Here is a 17,030-nt window from a genome sequence, read left to right on the forward strand (position 1 = left end):
GGGGGGGAGGGGAGGGGGGAAGGGGTGGGAGGGGAAGGGGGGGAGGGGGGAAGGGGGGGAGGTGGAGGGAGGGGGGAGGGAGGGGGAAGGGAGGGGGACCTCTCCTTTTACCAGTACCCCTCTTTCCCCGTTGGGCCCGTCCCCGAGGGGTGAGGGAGGTGGGGAGGGATGGGGAGGGAGTTGGGGAGGAGGGGGGGAGGTATTGGGGATGGAGGTGGGAAGGAGTGGGGAGGAAGGGGTTGAGGGGGGAAGGGGGACCTCCCCTTTCTTTTTTCGTAACACTTGCCCCGGTGGCCCACGAGCATAGGGGCCCCATGCTGATCTGTGTATGTTAAGTGACTTGCAATTAAAAACACAACTTCAAAAAACAACCATTTGCTTTTCGCAACAATGTAGCACAAGCATTGTGACGTCACAAGCTGAAGACCTTTGGAAAAAAAAAGGTTAAAAATCAAAAAATGTAAATTTGTAAAGAGCAGACACCCAATAGCAGCTGCTTGGCACAGGGGCATTGTGACATCACAATGAAGATTAATCCGCACCGCAGCGCCCCCCTTCTGTCAAAACTTCGATAAATCAGGGGGGGCAGCGCTTTAAAACCTCTGTAACTTAAAAAATATATGACCAAATTAAATGAAAATATCGCGGCCGGTCAGACGGGAGGTTGGTGATCAAGGCGGTGCAAAAACCGTGACGCGACGATTTACAGTTTTGCCGCAATCACTGATATATACACAAACCCAGGATACAAACATATTTATAAACAAGAAGTGAGTTTTAATAGTATACTAGACAAAGTGGGCCCGTTGGGCCCATTCCCCACTCCCCCATTCTCTCGTCCCCCATCCCCACTCTTACTCTCCCCACACTCTCCCCTTTGGCCCGTCCTCTTAGGGTTTCCATTGTATCCGGGAGGGGGTGAGGGAGTGAAGGGGGGAGGGAGGGAGAGGGAGGTTTGGGGGAGAGAGGTTTGGAGTGATCGAGGGGGAGGGAGTGGTGGAGGGAGGGATGTGTTGAGGATGGAGGGTGGAGGGTGCGGGGGGGGGGGGGGGTGATGAGAGATGGGGTGGTATTTGTTGAGGGATGGAGGGATGGGGGAGAGGGGAGGGATATGGACCTCCCCTTTTCCCAGTACCCCTCTTTCCCCCACCTCCAATTCCTCTCCGCACTACCCCTGTTGTCCCATTCCCCATTCTCAGCCCCCCCCCCCCCCCCATTTTCTCTCCCCCAGACACACTCTTAGCATCAGTTAAAGGCCCGGGGGGGGGGGGGGTGCGGGTGATCGGATCAGTGAAAAGTCCGGTGGGGGGGGGGGGGGGGCTTCGGGAGATCGCATCATTCAAAGGCCCGGTGGGGGGGGGGGGGGGGGGGGATAGCGGGGAGATGTTCTCCCGGGTGTGGGAGAGAGGAGAGAAGGAAGGGGAGAGAGGAGAGGTGAGCCGGTGATCGCGGGCTGGCGCCGCTAACGGCGTCCATTGTTTTGGTGCGAGTGAGGAGATGCCGCTCATGCGTGCTGAGTACAGAGTGTGGAGATTCCGCGCATGCGTACTGAGCACTGCCGGACCGCAGCGCCCCCCTTCTGTCAAAACTTCGATAAATCAGGGGGGGCAGCACTTTTAAACCTCTGTAACTTAAAAAATATGCGTCCGAATTAAATAAAAATATCATTTTCCAGCAGCGAACCGCATGCCGATTAAGGCAGTTCAAAAATCGTGGCGCTACGGTTCACCGTTTTGCCGGAATTGCCGTATTCAGCCGACATCAGTGGAATATATATACAACGCTACAAGATCTGAGTTTTAGTAGTATAGATAGATAGATAGATAGATAGATAGATAGATAGATAGATAGATAGATAGATAGATAGATAGATAGATAGATAGATAGATAGATAGATAGATAGATAGATAGATAGATAGATAGATAGATAGATAGATAGATAGATAGATAGATAGATAGAAGATAGATAGATAGAAGATAGATAGATAGATAGATATAGATAGATGGCTTTGCTCCACTGGGATCCTGACTAGACCAATGTCAAATGAGCTCCATGACCATTGTAAAAAGAAAGAAACATTTTTAAAAGTTGTAAATTTTTATCTATTCTATTACAGGGAGATGCTCTAAATGGATTGTTTCTCTGAACTTGGAAATATGTTTTTTTTTTAACAAGCATCGAAATCTAAGTCGGCACGACATTTTTTCATTGCAGGCTTCAAATAATGGAGCCCAGCATATTTGCAAGTATTTAAGCTTTTAAAATCTGAGTTTGAATTATCAAAATCATTTCATGCAAGTTTGTGTTTAGTCTTTCACCTTAACAACAATTAAGAGAAGCAAGGAATGAAATGTGTAGCAATTAGCATCTTCAAACTTAAAATGAATTCTGCTGTAGGTAGATATAGCTAGAAAGACAATGACTCGCAAGAACTCAAGACGTCAATTTTTCTTTAAGTTGAGAAAAACAGTAGAGTAATTTCATTTCTTGGGAAAGGGATAGTTGAATTAAAACGTAGTAGTGACCTACCTGCAAATTGCATTCAGCTACTTGTTTCTCTAATTCAGTCGCAGCCATTTGTTTTGTAATACCTGGCCAAGGTTGGGTTGTTACTTGAGAGGTGATAAGGGCCAAATGTAGTTCATCTGTGTCAAGAAGCTGCTTTGCCCGATGCTGCCAGTTCACAGCTCGTTCTAAAATATAATTTAGTGCTTCACCCTCTGGCATTCTGACAGGAATCTTTTGCAGCGCTGAGAGGAGTGGGAGGATTTTCTCAAAGGATGGCTTTTCTGATCGCAGACAGAGTGGGCAGAGCCATGGCAGCTCCTCATGGCAACCACTAGCAACTGAGACACAGTGGCTGTGGAACCAGTCTTTGCAAAGCTCACACTGCAACATGGAGCCTGATGGACCATTCTGACAAACACACATTTTGATTTCAATGCACTCTGTATCAGAAAGGTACTTTCTGGAGTTTGTTGCTTGGAGGGAACGAAAGGATTCCATTTCTTTCAGTCTGGCGTCATTGAAAGTTTCCATCTATAAATCAGAAAAATAACTTATCTTTGCAAAATGATATGACACTATGCCAATAGCATATTTCCTCATACATTAGCTACATTAACAGCAATGAACTAAAATCGATTTAGTTAACATGCCCCAGCATTACAACTAAATTTAGTTAGTGATGGAAACCAATCTATATTAATGATTTGACAGGAACAGAATACACCAGATTGTCAGATTTACTGACAAAACAAGGATAGGTGGATTACCATGTCAAGCCAGAAGCCATCAAAAATAGATAAATTAAGTGTGGGCAAATAGATTACAAATGTGATGAAACGTGAGGTTATCCATGTTGGAAGAATGAAAGAAAAAGCACATTAACTACATGGAGTGAGATGCAAAATGGGATCTGGGAAGCCTGATACTTGGAATGCAAAATGATAGTATGCAGATATAACAAGTAATTGGGAGAGCTGATGGAATGTTGTCTTTTATTGCAAGGATATGGAATATAAAAGTATAGTAATTTTGAACTTCTATTTAAACCAGCGTCTGCAGTTTTTTTCCCTACACATCTGCTGCTCCACTGCAATTTCTCCTCAAGGTATGTCCACTTTGAAGAAGTTCTCCTCCTCTCAATGAGCCCACCCCCTCCCCTGACATGAGTCTGAAGCAGGGTCTCGACCCGAAACGTCACCCATTCCTTCTCTCCTGAGATGCTGCCTGACCCGCTGAGTTACTCCAGCATTTTGTGACTACCTTCGATTTAAACCAGCATCTGCAGTTTTTTTTCCTATAGTAATTTTGATCCAACTTGACAGGCTGTGAGAATGATAGTTACATTGTAGATGGTGCAGAGCAAGTTTAATTCGGCCAATTACTGGGACAAAGTGGTTGATGTATAAAGAATCAGCGAGCTATTTAGGCCTATACGCATTGGAATATAGAAGAATGACAGGTACTCGCATTGAACACTAAATTGAGGGGGATTAGCAGGATATATTTTGAAAGAATGTTTCTCCAAATGGCAGTAACCAACATGAGGCCACCACTTTAAAATGGAGATCACAATTTTTTTCTGAGAATCATGCATCTTTACAATTTTCTATCAGAGAGCTGCAGACCCATCATAATTGAAAATATTCGAAATGAAGATTAATGTACATTTGAATTATAACAAAATCAAGGGGCATGGGTGGAGAGAGAAGAAAATGGTGTTTTCAGGCCAAGATTAGATTAGCCATGATCTTAATGCAGAGCATGAATTTGTCTGCTCTTGTTCCCGTTTCTCATGTTACTTTGGCCAGGCAACATCAATAGACAGAGAAAGAGTTAGTTTCAGGTTGACGACCTTTGATTCTCTCTCCACTGATGCTTTTTGACCTGCTGAATATTTCCACCATTCTCTTTATTCAGATTTCCAATTTTTCAATCAAAAACATGACAATAAAGGGAACTCCTCCCATTCCTGGGTACTAACTGCACAACAAAGTAATTTTATGGCACTGCACAGTACAAAATAAACCAAAGTATTGTATAAAGCATCTCCTTAGCCATTGCACCTATTCCAGCTCTTTGCTGGAATTATTATTACCAACTCCACAAAAAAAATCCAAGATTACAAAAAATCTTTAATGATCAAATATGGGAATATCTGGATAAACCGAGGATCCTCAATTTTATCAACCCAACATCACAGAAGTCCCTGAATTAGAGGGGGATTAATATATGGGTCTTACTAAGGGAAACCATTCTGAAATTAATTTAATTGTCTTTTGGAAGATTGAATGTAAAGGGAAATTATATAGTTATAGTATATTGTTAATGGCACGACCGTCAACAGCAGGGATCTAGGGGTCTAAGTCCAAAGCTCCCCGAAAGTGGCAGCACAAGTAGATAATGGTGAAGAAGACACAAGATATTTTTGCCTTCATCAGTCGGGGCACTGTGTATAAAAGTCAGGAAATCATTTTGCAACTTTATAGGGTTTTGGTTGGACTGCATTTGGAGCACTGAATGCAGTTCTGGTCACTCCATTGTAGGAAGGATGTAGAGGGTTTGGAGAGGGTGCAGAAAAGGTTTACCAGATTGTTGCCTTTGTTAAAAGATATTAGATATAAGGAGGTGTTAGATAAACATGGATTGTTTTCTCTGGAATGTCAGAGGCTGAGGAAAAACCTTATAGATGTAAAATTATGAAAGGCATAGATAGGGTAGTCAGAACCCTGTTCCTCCAGAGATTTCTTAGAATCTCACTACTTCCCTTCTCAAACAAATAAAAAAATTGACCAGTTCTGACCACTTGACCACTGACCTTGCCAGTGGCCAGAGAAGATATAAAGATCTTCATCAAAGCCCTGCAATCTCCTCTCTTGCCTCTCTCAATAACCTAGGATAGATCTCATCAGGCCGTGGGAATTTGTCCACCTCAAATCTCATCAACAGCCCAACACCATTTCCTTCTTGACCTCAAACCGCCCTAGCACATTAGTATCCCCCAAATAATTTTACTGTCCTTCCCTTTGGTGAATACAGATGTAAAGTACTCATCTCGTACTTTTTCCACATCCTCTGACTCCAAGTACAAATTCCTTTATCCTTGAGTGGTCTTACATTCTCTGCACCTATCTTTACATAGAAAAGGCCAGGATTTTTATCAAACCAAATTGTGAATCACATTTTATGGCCCCTGTTGGCCCTTCTAATTGCCCCCTCGAGTTCTTTCCTGGTCACGGTCAGCCAAAAGGCCTGATACGGCAATGCTTTTTTCTACATTTCTATGATACTGATAATAAGCAGCTTTAAAATGTATCACAAACTGATACAAATTCACTTAAACAGTTCACTTTAGTTTATAGAAACAGACCCTTCGGCCCACCAAGTCCACACCAAGCAGCGATCCCCGCACATTTACACTATCCTACACACACGGGGGACAATTTTACATTTACATCAAGCCAATTAACCTAACAAACCTGTACGTCTTTGGAGTGTGCGAGGAAACCCATGCAGGTCTCAGGGAGAACATACAAACTCAGAACAGACAGCACCCGTAGTCAGGATCAAACCCAGGTCTCTGCCGCTGTAAGGCAGCAACTCTACAAACAAAAGGCCACCATCAACAACACGCTGACCCACATCACTTACATTTTCCAGCTTTGGACTTTTCCCTTTTCCATTCTGCAAATGCTCTTTTGATTTCTTGGCTCTCTTCTTCAGTCCAGTTGCACAAGTGTCTGACCTGGGACACAGCACCTAAATTAACAAACATAAAAACTTAATTTAGCAACTATACAAGGCAGAAGGATTCAAAATTCAATTATCAGATGATGATGATCGACTATTATCAAATCTCTCAAAGATTATCCAACATCCCATATTTTTTAAGATTTACATCTGATGGCTACACAAACAAGGTCAAACTCTAAACCAAGCAGGCAGGCCTAGTGCTTAATAGCATGGAAGCTACACATTCTATATTTTGCTCTGTACAGTAATTTTTAGATTGGGGTAGAAAGTCATATCCATCAGATATGAACCAGAACAATTAAGTTCTTACTTGCTGCAGCTCTACAGGCACACAAGACGCAAAGAAAAAATATATATAAACAATAAATTACAGTTATAAGCAAACAAGACCCTGGTAGTGCAAAACCCAAAATACATACAGCAACCGTAGCAGTGCAAAGTTTGTATTGGTGCAGTGCTGAGATAGGGTTGTGGTTATGGTTGCGCTGGGTAGTCCAAGGACCTGGTGTTTGATGGAAAGAAGCTGTTCTTGAACCTGGAAGTAACAATTCTCAAGCTCTTGTTTCTTCTTGGTAATGTTTATAGAGAGAAGAGAGCATGGCCAGTGATGGGGTCTTTGATGATATTAGCTGTCCTTTTGTGGCAGCTCTTCTTGTAATCTTTTTGATAACAGGAGGTCAGTATCTATGATGAACCAGGCACTTTCTGAATCCTGCTTCGTTCTGAATTTCCACACCAAGCCCTGATGCAACCAGTCAATAAGCTCTCCACCATACTTGTGGAAGTTCGATAAGAGTATTTGGCAACATGCCGAATCTCCTCAAACTTCTGAGGAATCAAAGGCATTGGTGAGCTTTTTTGTGATTGCAATGTGCTGGACCCAGGACAGATCAGGGAGGTGTTGCACAAGAACATGAAGGTTGCAGCTTCTGTGCATACTGCACTATGCATAGATGTTGCCTGACTTCACTTGCACAATGTTTTACCACACATAGAACCTGGATACTGAAGCTGAAATATGCAGACATTTTAAACATAATTTAAGTATTCGAGGGCCTGGACCTACTTAACTAACTGAAAAATGTCCATCTTCCAGTGTTACTAACTGTGCCACCCTTCTCCCACTGCTGATGTCCTCTGGCCTCATGCCCCCAATTGTCTACCTGACATTTGCCCCCATTGCATTCTCCTGCCCCAGCCAATCATATAGCCTGACCCTCATCCAAAATCCAATCCAATTGCAAACTCACTTAAACTACATCTCCATCATTTGTGCGAGAGGCAAAAGACAGTGACAGGAGGATGTTTTTCTGAATGGAAGTCTGTACCACAGATAATGATGCTGCATGCCTTGTTGTCTGCAATATATATCAGCAACTCAGATGTGAATGTAAGAGGTATGATTACTAAGTTTGAAATTAACATGAAAATGGCTTGGATTTGAATAGCATGGAAGGTTTTCCAAGGCTGGATACAGAACAGTTGGGTAGAGCATTAGTATGTGGAATCTAATCCCAATGGGTGATGCTTTGAGTTTAAATAGGGTTAGCACATGCAGTAAACAGTAGAGCACGAAAGAATGTTAATAAACAGAAAAACTTAGGTCCCCAAGTCCAGAGATCCCTGAAAGTGACAACATGTTGATAGGGTGGTAAAAGCAGCATGTGGCTTCATAGGCCAAGGCATGAAATATAGGGGAACTAAAGGAAGGATGGGGACCTGCTGCAGATAGTGCAGAAGAGATTCACCAGTATGAAGCATGGACTAGAGCTATGGGAGAGAAACTGAATAAGTTGGATTTGTTTCTACTAGAGCAAAGGAGAGTGAGGGGTGATCTGATAAGAGGTATACAAGATTCAAGACATATGTAGGGTAGACCAATAGTAATATATGCTGACCTCTCAATTGATATCCCAATCCTGAAAATTGAATAGATAAAAGATTGCTTTTCAGTAATATTGCCGGGAGAAAACCAGCAGGCCATGCGGTGAGAGAATCCCAGCAAGCTGCAGCCAGAACCACCAGTATCCAACACATGGCCAGTAGGGAGGAAGCCGCTGAGCCCAGCCAGTTCGTCCCCCAAAGACCACAATAACGTAGAGGAGAGAATCAGCGATTGCGGTCGATAGGAGCAAGGCCAAACACCTCTCACGGCAGAAGGTTGCTCCTAGTGTGTAGCAGCATACCCGATAACAGTTCTGGCTGTTCCACTGAGAGAGGAAGGAGGGTAAGCAGATCGGCTGCAGGAGGCAGTGTAGTGCCTCAATGGCGGAGTGGGTCGCTGGAGGTTTTGCAACTGCCTGGGGCGCGGCTGGACTGAGTGCCGCTCCAAGGGGCCATGGCCTACAGTGATGGAGCAGCGCTGGAGGGCAACATGACTATGCCTAGCCAGACCGACCCTGCAACACCATCGGGACAAGGGGCCCTCATGGTTAGGCCACGAATCCAGCACTTAAAACAACCAGGATGTGAAAATGTTGCCAAAAACCGGTGACTCTGTATTCTAACTCAGTGTACTACCACACACTTGCACTGTAGATGAGACGCTTATCAAAAATGTATCCAAGTGCTTATGTAGAGTGAAACTTGCACTGAATATAAAAATGAATTTCACTGACAATAAAGTACCATCAAATCATATTCATATATTAAAATACTGAATAAAGAACATGAATAATGTACTGTAACATTACTTACTTCATAAAGGGAGCAATTAGAGTTCTTATTCAGAAAAATGTTAGCTGCTCTGTCTTTCCAACTCTCAGCATCTTCAAACAGTGCCTCAAGTTGAGGAAGTGGATGCAGATTTACTGGGAGTGCACGGCCTCGTGTCACAAGCTCCATCAAGGTTTCAAATGGGTGAGGTTGGCCAGAGCTCTAAAGGTAAATACAAAGAACAGAAACTAATCACACATACAATGATATGGTTAAAAAGTGGCCAACTTAAGTTTATTAACTCTCAAAAGTGGATCCAAGTGTAAGTTTTTATATTTCAGTAGTTAATACCAAAAAGACAATAAATTTAAAAGATATTTGAATAAAGGATCCCAAATGCATTCAAATCTCCATATCAGAGGATTAATTTTGTGTGCATTAATTCCTTCACCACTGTGCTAAAATTAATTACTGATACTACAATAGAGAAGCTACTGAAAACACATTCATTTTTGAACACTGCATTATTACGAGACTCTTGGCAATTTGTTTTTGGGATTTGGTTTGCAAACATCTTCCATTTAGTGTACATCATCTAATGTACGTCAATAGATGTTATATAAATGAAACACATGTTTTTTGCCCCCCACCATCGGGTAGAATCTTTGCCAAACCACGCTCTGCCTGCAAGGGCCTGCTGGAGCTTCTGGTTGCTAGCCATTTTAATTCCCATTCCCATTCCCAAATCACCCTTTTTGTCCTCCTCATCCATTACCAGAAGCCACACACAAACTAGACGCATAGCACCAAATATTCTGCTTGGGTATCCTACAACTCAACAGCATAAACGTTAAATTTTCCAACTGCATGTAACCAACCCTCACCTTCTCATCTACCCAGTCTACCCCTCCCCATGCATGTTTCTTTCTACAAGGCCTGCTCCCATCACCAAGCTCCTTTCCTGTCCTCCATCTGCACATCACCCACCCCTTTCTTCTCCCAATACCCCATTTTAATTCCCACCAATCCTCTGCCCACTCCTTCTGCCAACTATTCTTCCCACCCCTTCTGCCAACTAAGCCTCCCTCTAGTTCCACATATTCACCCTTTTGTCTTCTCCACTTCAACTTCACTTCAGCTCCAACTTTGGTTACCACCTCCATCCATCTCTCCCTGACCAAACTCATCTGGCATTCAACCCTTCCTCATCTGAATGAACTCATTGCTTGCTAGTTCTTATCACACCCATTCTCTCATTCGGGATAAGAGCAGAATTGGGCCATTTGGTTCATCAACTCTGCCATTCAATCCTGGCTGATCTATCTCTCCCTCCTAAACCCATTCTCCTGCCTTCTCCCCATAACCCCCGACACACGTACTCAAGAATCAATCTATGCCTTTAAAATATCCATTGACGGCCTCCACAGGCTTCAGTGGCAAAGAATTCCACAGATTCACCACCCTCTGACTAAAGAAATTCCTCATCTCCTTCCTAAAGTAACATCCTTTAATTCGGAGGCTATGACTTCTAATCCTAGATTCTCCCACTAGTGGAAACATCCTCTCCACATCCACTCTATCCAAGCCTTTCACTGTTAGTACATTTCAATTCGGTCCCCCATCATTCTTCTAAACCCCAGCGCCGTCAAACGCTCATCATATGTTATCATCTCAACACACTCTACCAGCTATCTCCCTAATCCAGTTTGAAGGTACCCAAAATATTGTCTGCCCATTTCTCTCCACAAATGCTATCTGACTCGCTGAGTTCCTCCAGCAGTTTGTTTTTTGCTTATAGTAAAGTGACACTTTAACTCTATACTGCATACCAACCTCCAACTAATGAAGCTCTTGCAAGTTTAAGGAACAGTGCCTCACCTCCAGACAAGATGGATTTCAACAATTACAGCCTTGCACGTTAAACATTCTTTTTTTTCTGCTCCTCTGGAAACTTCAAATTTCATACTTCACCTATATACCCTGTATATTTGTCCCCAACGCATGCCTTGCATTATTCCTTGCATTTACCACTCTTTCAACTTCCCTCCCTAACTTAAAACATTCCTAGATCTGATCATAGAAATATCAAATCAATGTCTCAGTTCATCAATGCTGCCAGTGAAAAGCTTTTCACTGTGCCTCAGCACACGTGACAATAAAATAAACTAAACCTGCTGAATACTTCCCAGATTCTCTGTTTTTATTTCAGTTTCCCAGCACCAACACTAGTTTATTTTGGGATTTATGTTTTGAGACTAATTTTTTTATATGCCTAACTTATTAAAAGTCATGCATTAAAGTTAATTTTTTTTAAATCTCCAATTAAAAAGGGGAAATATATTTGACCAAATACAAATGTGGTTAATAAGCTGCCAATTTTCTTCAGTCTCACTCTTTATTTTAAAGATTAATTGCACCTCGCCTGAAAGCTTACCAAAACTTCTAAACTGAAGTTATTTGCAAATCTATTGAACGATGTAGAAGCAGGGTACAATGCTTGCCCAGAGTTTAGCATTAAATATTATATAGTAATTTATACCACAATTTTATGCTTAGACGGATTTATTAATTAATGGAGTTACCATTAATAGAGCAACTAATAGAGCAATAATACCGTTATTGAACAACTAGTGAGAAACAAACGGCCCAAGTACATGTGCATCAAACCGAATCCACTAAAGAAATGAAATTGAGAAGATCAAATCAGAATAATCCAATTGAAAGTTTACGATTAACTGGGATCTAATTTAAACTAAATTAAGAGTGAACATCAGAAAATAATATTTATAAAATATATAACCTTGCCAAATCAAAACGGTTAGCAGGATCAATTCAGCAGGTCAGCGATTTGGGTCGGAACCCTTCTTCAGACTGATTGTGGTGGTGGGGGGAGAAAGCTGGAAGAGAGGTGGGGAGGGCGAGTGATAGGAGGATGCAGGTGGGGGTGGGGGGTTTGATAGCAGATGGTTGGACACAGGTCAGAGATGTAAAGACAAAAAGTGCAAGGCAAGGATAGAAGATGTCCGAATTATGATGCCACAGGAAGGAATATAGGTGAAAGGGGAGAAATGAGTGCGAGTCCAGGTGGGGCACAAGGAAAAGAGGGGGGAAGAAAAAGTAATAAATAAAAGTTATCTACACCTCCTCCCAAAGAAAGACACAAAATGCAGGAGTAACACATCGGATTATTGAGCCTATCAGGAAAACATGGATCGGTGACATATCAGGTCGAGACCCTTCTTCAGAACAGCGCCAACGGTCACTGCCTCTCTGCCTTCACCACCTATCCAGCCTCTCACAGGCTTGGGCTACTGATGCTACTGCTGCTGCTGCCGATCCTCACCACTTGCCAGCCACTCATAGGCTGGAGTCACTTGCTCTTCCAATCCTCATCTCCCCGCTGGCCACCAACAGGCCTTGGCTGTCACCTCACCTAGGTTCCAGGCTGGGTGCCTCCGTGCTGCTGGCTCCAACACTAAGTGAGCCAACTTCCCTGGGTCCTAGTCCCCCCCACCCCCCTTCCAACAGGGAACCTTTATAATGGTACCGCGAGGTGCAGCTGCCTTTTCCCCTCTTCAATCCACATTACATTTACTACCTTCTCGCATGTATACCACCCCTCACACCCCCCTCCGCTCTGAACCCCCATAGTACCTCACCTGAGCCTCCCTTTATCGCTCTAACCTCAGCTCTCTCTCGTTTTCCCCACCTCCCAGACCTCCTTTCTGATAGAGAACGACCAGTCTTCAGATACCCCATACGCCCCTACCTCAATGAATTTCAGGTCCACCACATAGAGCTTTTCTTCCATCACCTCTGCCTTCAGACCGTTTTCTACGGTAAGTAGTCCTTATATCCCAGTGACAACACCTTCTCCCATCTCCAGCAGTATTCCTCCTCTTGGACTACCCCAGCCAGCCTTTTACCCTCCCTTGAGCTTTTTATTTCCAACCATCTTGACTCTCTACCTCCCATACCCAGTCCAATCTCACCTCCTGTGAATACACAGCCCACCATTCACTTTGCAAAAAACCCGACATAAGGGTCTACGGAAGGGTCTCTTGAGTGGAGGCTGAGGTGAAACCTGCAGAAGTAGATTCGGTGTCCAATTTATTGAATGTTTTTGTTTATTACATGTGTATTGCATTTAATTGTTCCGTTGAAGATATATATGAGAACTAAACACTATTGGCTTGACTCTTGACTAAAGCATCAAAGTCCCTTTTTTATTACACAAAGCAACTAGTCTGTTCTGGAATATTGATCATCGGCAATTTACCCATCTACACAATAATATTTATACTGTCTGAAGAAGGGTCTCGACCCGAAACGTCAACTGTTCCTTCTCTCCAAAGATGCTGCCTGTCCCGCTGAGTTGCTTCAGCATTTTGTGTATACCTTCGATTTAAACCAACATCTGCAGTTCTTTCCTACACCTAAATATTTATACAATTGTAATTAACTCTCTCCAAAGATGTTTATACTTTCAGGCCAAATTCTCTTGGGTGAACTGCTTATTTTCAAGCCAGTTAACTTCTTTTTTCCAATGACAATGTCAAGCAGGTGCAATCAGGCAAAGCACAAGCAAAGATAAACTTTTGTTTAACCTTGATATTAAGGTTTCGTAATATGAAGCTTAGGAAGGACATTTCCAACCGTATCAATATGACTGTTCAATCAACAAAACTACTCCAAATAAAACTGCCAATTCATTGTCAAACTATATACAAACAAGATCTAATTATCAGGGCAAATATCTTGTTTCCTCTTAAAGCATAAGCTGCTGGAACCACTTAGGCAGTTTAGTCAGTATCCATAAAGAATGTACAAAATGTAACATATCAGGAATTTTGGAACATTTAAGAGTCAGAGGTTACAGATACGTGGAGGAGGAATGATGGAGATATTTGAAACAGTCGATGATAATTTGTAAACTTAAAATGTTACCGAACCTGGTATTAGCATGGGCGGGCAATGGAATGACGGATGAGGAAATGAGTAGCAGTGATTTGTGTAAACACAGGTTGAATAATAATTGAAATTTACATACTTGCAAGGCACAAAAATCATAACCGTTGAGACAGTGGTAAGAGTGGAAGGTAGATAGAAGCATACAAAACTGACAGCGGTAAACATGGAAGGTAGATGGAAACATAAGAAACTGGCAAATCAAAGTAGACTCCAGTACCTCAAGATTTTCAGAGGAAAAAAGCAGATTTTGCCAACCTGCTTGCAGTGTTACAACAGTGAAATCCCATCTCAAAAATTGCTATTTAAAAATAAGCTTAGTGAAAGGTGATCATTGTGGTTCTAATACTCCTACTGCACTTCCTGATATTTTATTTTACTTATTTCATCTGAGATAAAACAGTTGACTGATGGCATTATATCAAAGAATTACCAAAGGGTCACACAACCCATTATATGTTTATCTTGTGGTAGCCCATAGTAAACCAAGGATCTTATGATGAAGGCCTGGATAGAGCTGATGTGGAGGGGATACTTCCACTAGTGGGAGAGTCCAGCACCACAGGTCATAGCCTCAGAATTAAAGGATGTTCCTTTAGGAAGGAGATGAGGAGGAATTTCTTTAGTCAGAAAGCAATTCTTTGCCACAGACGGCTGTGGGGACCAAATCACTGGATATTTTTATGGCAGCGACAGATTCTTCATTAGTACAGATGTCGGGGGTTATGTGGAGAAGACAAGAGATTGGAGTTAAGAGGATAAGATAGATCAGCCATGATTGAATGGCAGAGTAGGCTGGATCGGCCGAATGGCCTAATTCTGCTTCCATCACATATGAACTTACATTTTTTTAAAGTACACCGAGATGGAAGATATGTACATAGACATCGGTGCAGTATAGGACCACATTAATCTGTATTTTTCATTACAGGAATATGTGAACTGAGAAATGAACTGATCTTCCACATTCAGACTCTTGGTATGCAGGCAACCATGATCAAGTTTTCGTTTCCAAAGATGTACAAATTTAAAATAGAAGACTGAGCATATTGGCACCAGGACTTAATGCAGGCTAGATCTGGCATGGATCATAACGCAACCAGCTGTAATTAACTGAAATGGAGCATTCCAACGCATCAGTATGGCGCTTGGAATTAAAATGTAAATGCCCCCTTTTCATGCACAACCTCGTATTGTTACCTCCAATGACTAACTATAGTCATGGATCCACCTCCCAGGGATAAAGGAAATAAAAACACAGAACCCCATTTGCATTTTGATTAGAATAACCTGAAAAATCTCCACTTCTTGAAGCCAAATTCCAGCTTTCTTTACAGCATCCTTCATTGCAAGACCACTGGGGAAATAAGCAGGAATTACTTCTACTTCTTCCAAGGCAGCAGATAAAGTTGTCAAAGAGTGTGGAGGCCTGCAGGGATCAGAAACATTTGTTAAAGAATCCCCACCCATCCTCGCCTTAACTACAGAATATTTTAGTAATCTCTTAACTCTTTAAGAATCAGAAATAAAATCAAAACAATCAGAACCAGGTCACCTGATATCATCTTATTTATGTTATGTAGGATATCTAACAACATCCAAGAAAGTTTGAGTAGTTCTACAAGATTGCACTATTCCCATTGATTGCAGATAAAAAAGTTATTGTTATTTTTGTCTAATTATGCACCATACTAAGATAATTTTCAAGAAAATGTCTTCAGATCAGCATTGTTCATTGCATAGTCCCTTCTCCACAAATGGAAAAATTACCCAATCGATTTCTACCCATTTTCAGTTATTTTAATCACAACAGTTTCTCCAAACAGCTTGGTACAGACAGAACCAAAAACTGTTTGGCAAAGACATAACAAATTGAGAACCAAGTCTGATCTTGCATTTTTCAACCAACACAATTCTAAAATATGGAATTAGTGCCCAAACCATGTGCTCAAAATTATTTTAAATGGACAAGATTATGAGATGTCACATTTAAACATTACATGGTTACAACATAGGATGCCATTCAGCCTACTATGTCCATATTAGTTATCCACAAGAACAAAAATCTAGTTCTACCCACTGGCCTTTATTCATCAGCTTCGCATATTTTCTCCACCATTATTTATTTATCCAATTCCTGCTTGAAGGACATAGTGACATCTGTCTCCACTACATCCGCAAGCAGCGCATTCCGGATTGCAACCAATGCTCTGCAAAAATGTTATGTTCTTGGCACACTTAATTCACTTCCCCTTTATTTTACATCTCTCGTCCTCAATCCCTCCATGAAAGGGAACAGCCTTCCATTTATTTACTCTGTTCAAACCTCTCAATAATTCACCTACTTTTATCATGTCCACTCTTAACCTTTCCCTCCTCCAAAGAATGCAGTCCCAGCCTCTTATCTATCCTTGCAACTGCATGCATCTCAGGTGACATTCACAATCTTTTCAGGGGTCCCTCTAATGCCTTCAACATTTTCTATAATGTGCCAAACAGAATTAAATACAATGGTCTATGTAGTGGCCAGCTTCTCGTCTATATCAATTAGCTCCCAAGCTGCCACTTGCATAGACCGGGTCAGCGATAAGCATAATAACTCGAACAATAATAACAGAGATCCTCCCAGATGTTTAATACTTATGTCTTCTATTTGAAGGTGCAATAAACATATTGGCATATCTCTTGTCATCGACTGGTTATTAATTGCTAGGTAAAATTCCATATCTTACCACAGTCTATGCGATCGTTATGAATTGCCAGATATAACTTCGACACAGTTTGTATTAATCTTCTTGTTAATAAAACTTACAGGCGATTACATCATGGCTGATAAATCTTTTGGCGGAGCTTCTAGCTGACCCGCTGTCAGCACCTCCCAGCTCACTCTGCCAGCACGTACCCAACTGCCCGTACTCTGGCTCCGCCCAGCCCCTACGTAAGCATTGCATTAACTCTATAGTGTCCAAACTACAGCAGAATACAAGGTAATGATATCAATAAGCAAAAATAACTAATAACTGCAAAATGGCTCCTACAGTCTAGTTGACTTTGTACCTGCACTTTCGTGATGTAAAGTGTAGCATCCCTACTGTTAGACTACATGCATCTGCTGTTAAAGCCCCAAAAAAGCTTATTAACTGCTTTC

At 42.0% G+C, this 17,030-nt stretch overlaps 1 protein-coding gene across 2 annotated transcripts in view; it reads right to left on the reverse strand.

The window, feature by feature from the left end:
• The window catches only part of kdm5ba (lysine demethylase 5Ba), a 121,131-nt gene that overhangs the window by 30,235 nt on the left and 73,866 nt on the right, over positions 1 to 17,030 (reverse strand). For both annotated transcript variants that reach the window (XM_078420785.1, XM_078420786.1), the window contains exons 20-23: positions 15,173 to 15,311; positions 8,957 to 9,136; positions 6,158 to 6,265; positions 2,531 to 3,040 (exon numbers count right to left, since the gene is read on the reverse strand). In XM_078420785.1, coding sequence (XP_078276911.1) covers positions 2,531 to 3,040; positions 6,158 to 6,265; positions 8,957 to 9,136; positions 15,173 to 15,311 — 937 coding nt within the window. The remainder of the gene's footprint in view (positions 1 to 2,530; positions 3,041 to 6,157; positions 6,266 to 8,956; positions 9,137 to 15,172; positions 15,312 to 17,030) is intronic.

This window comes from Rhinoraja longicauda, chromosome 24, assembly GCF_053455715.1.
Source record: "Rhinoraja longicauda isolate Sanriku21f chromosome 24, sRhiLon1.1, whole genome shotgun sequence".
NCBI lineage: Eukaryota > Metazoa > Chordata > Chondrichthyes > Rajiformes > Arhynchobatidae > Rhinoraja > Rhinoraja longicauda.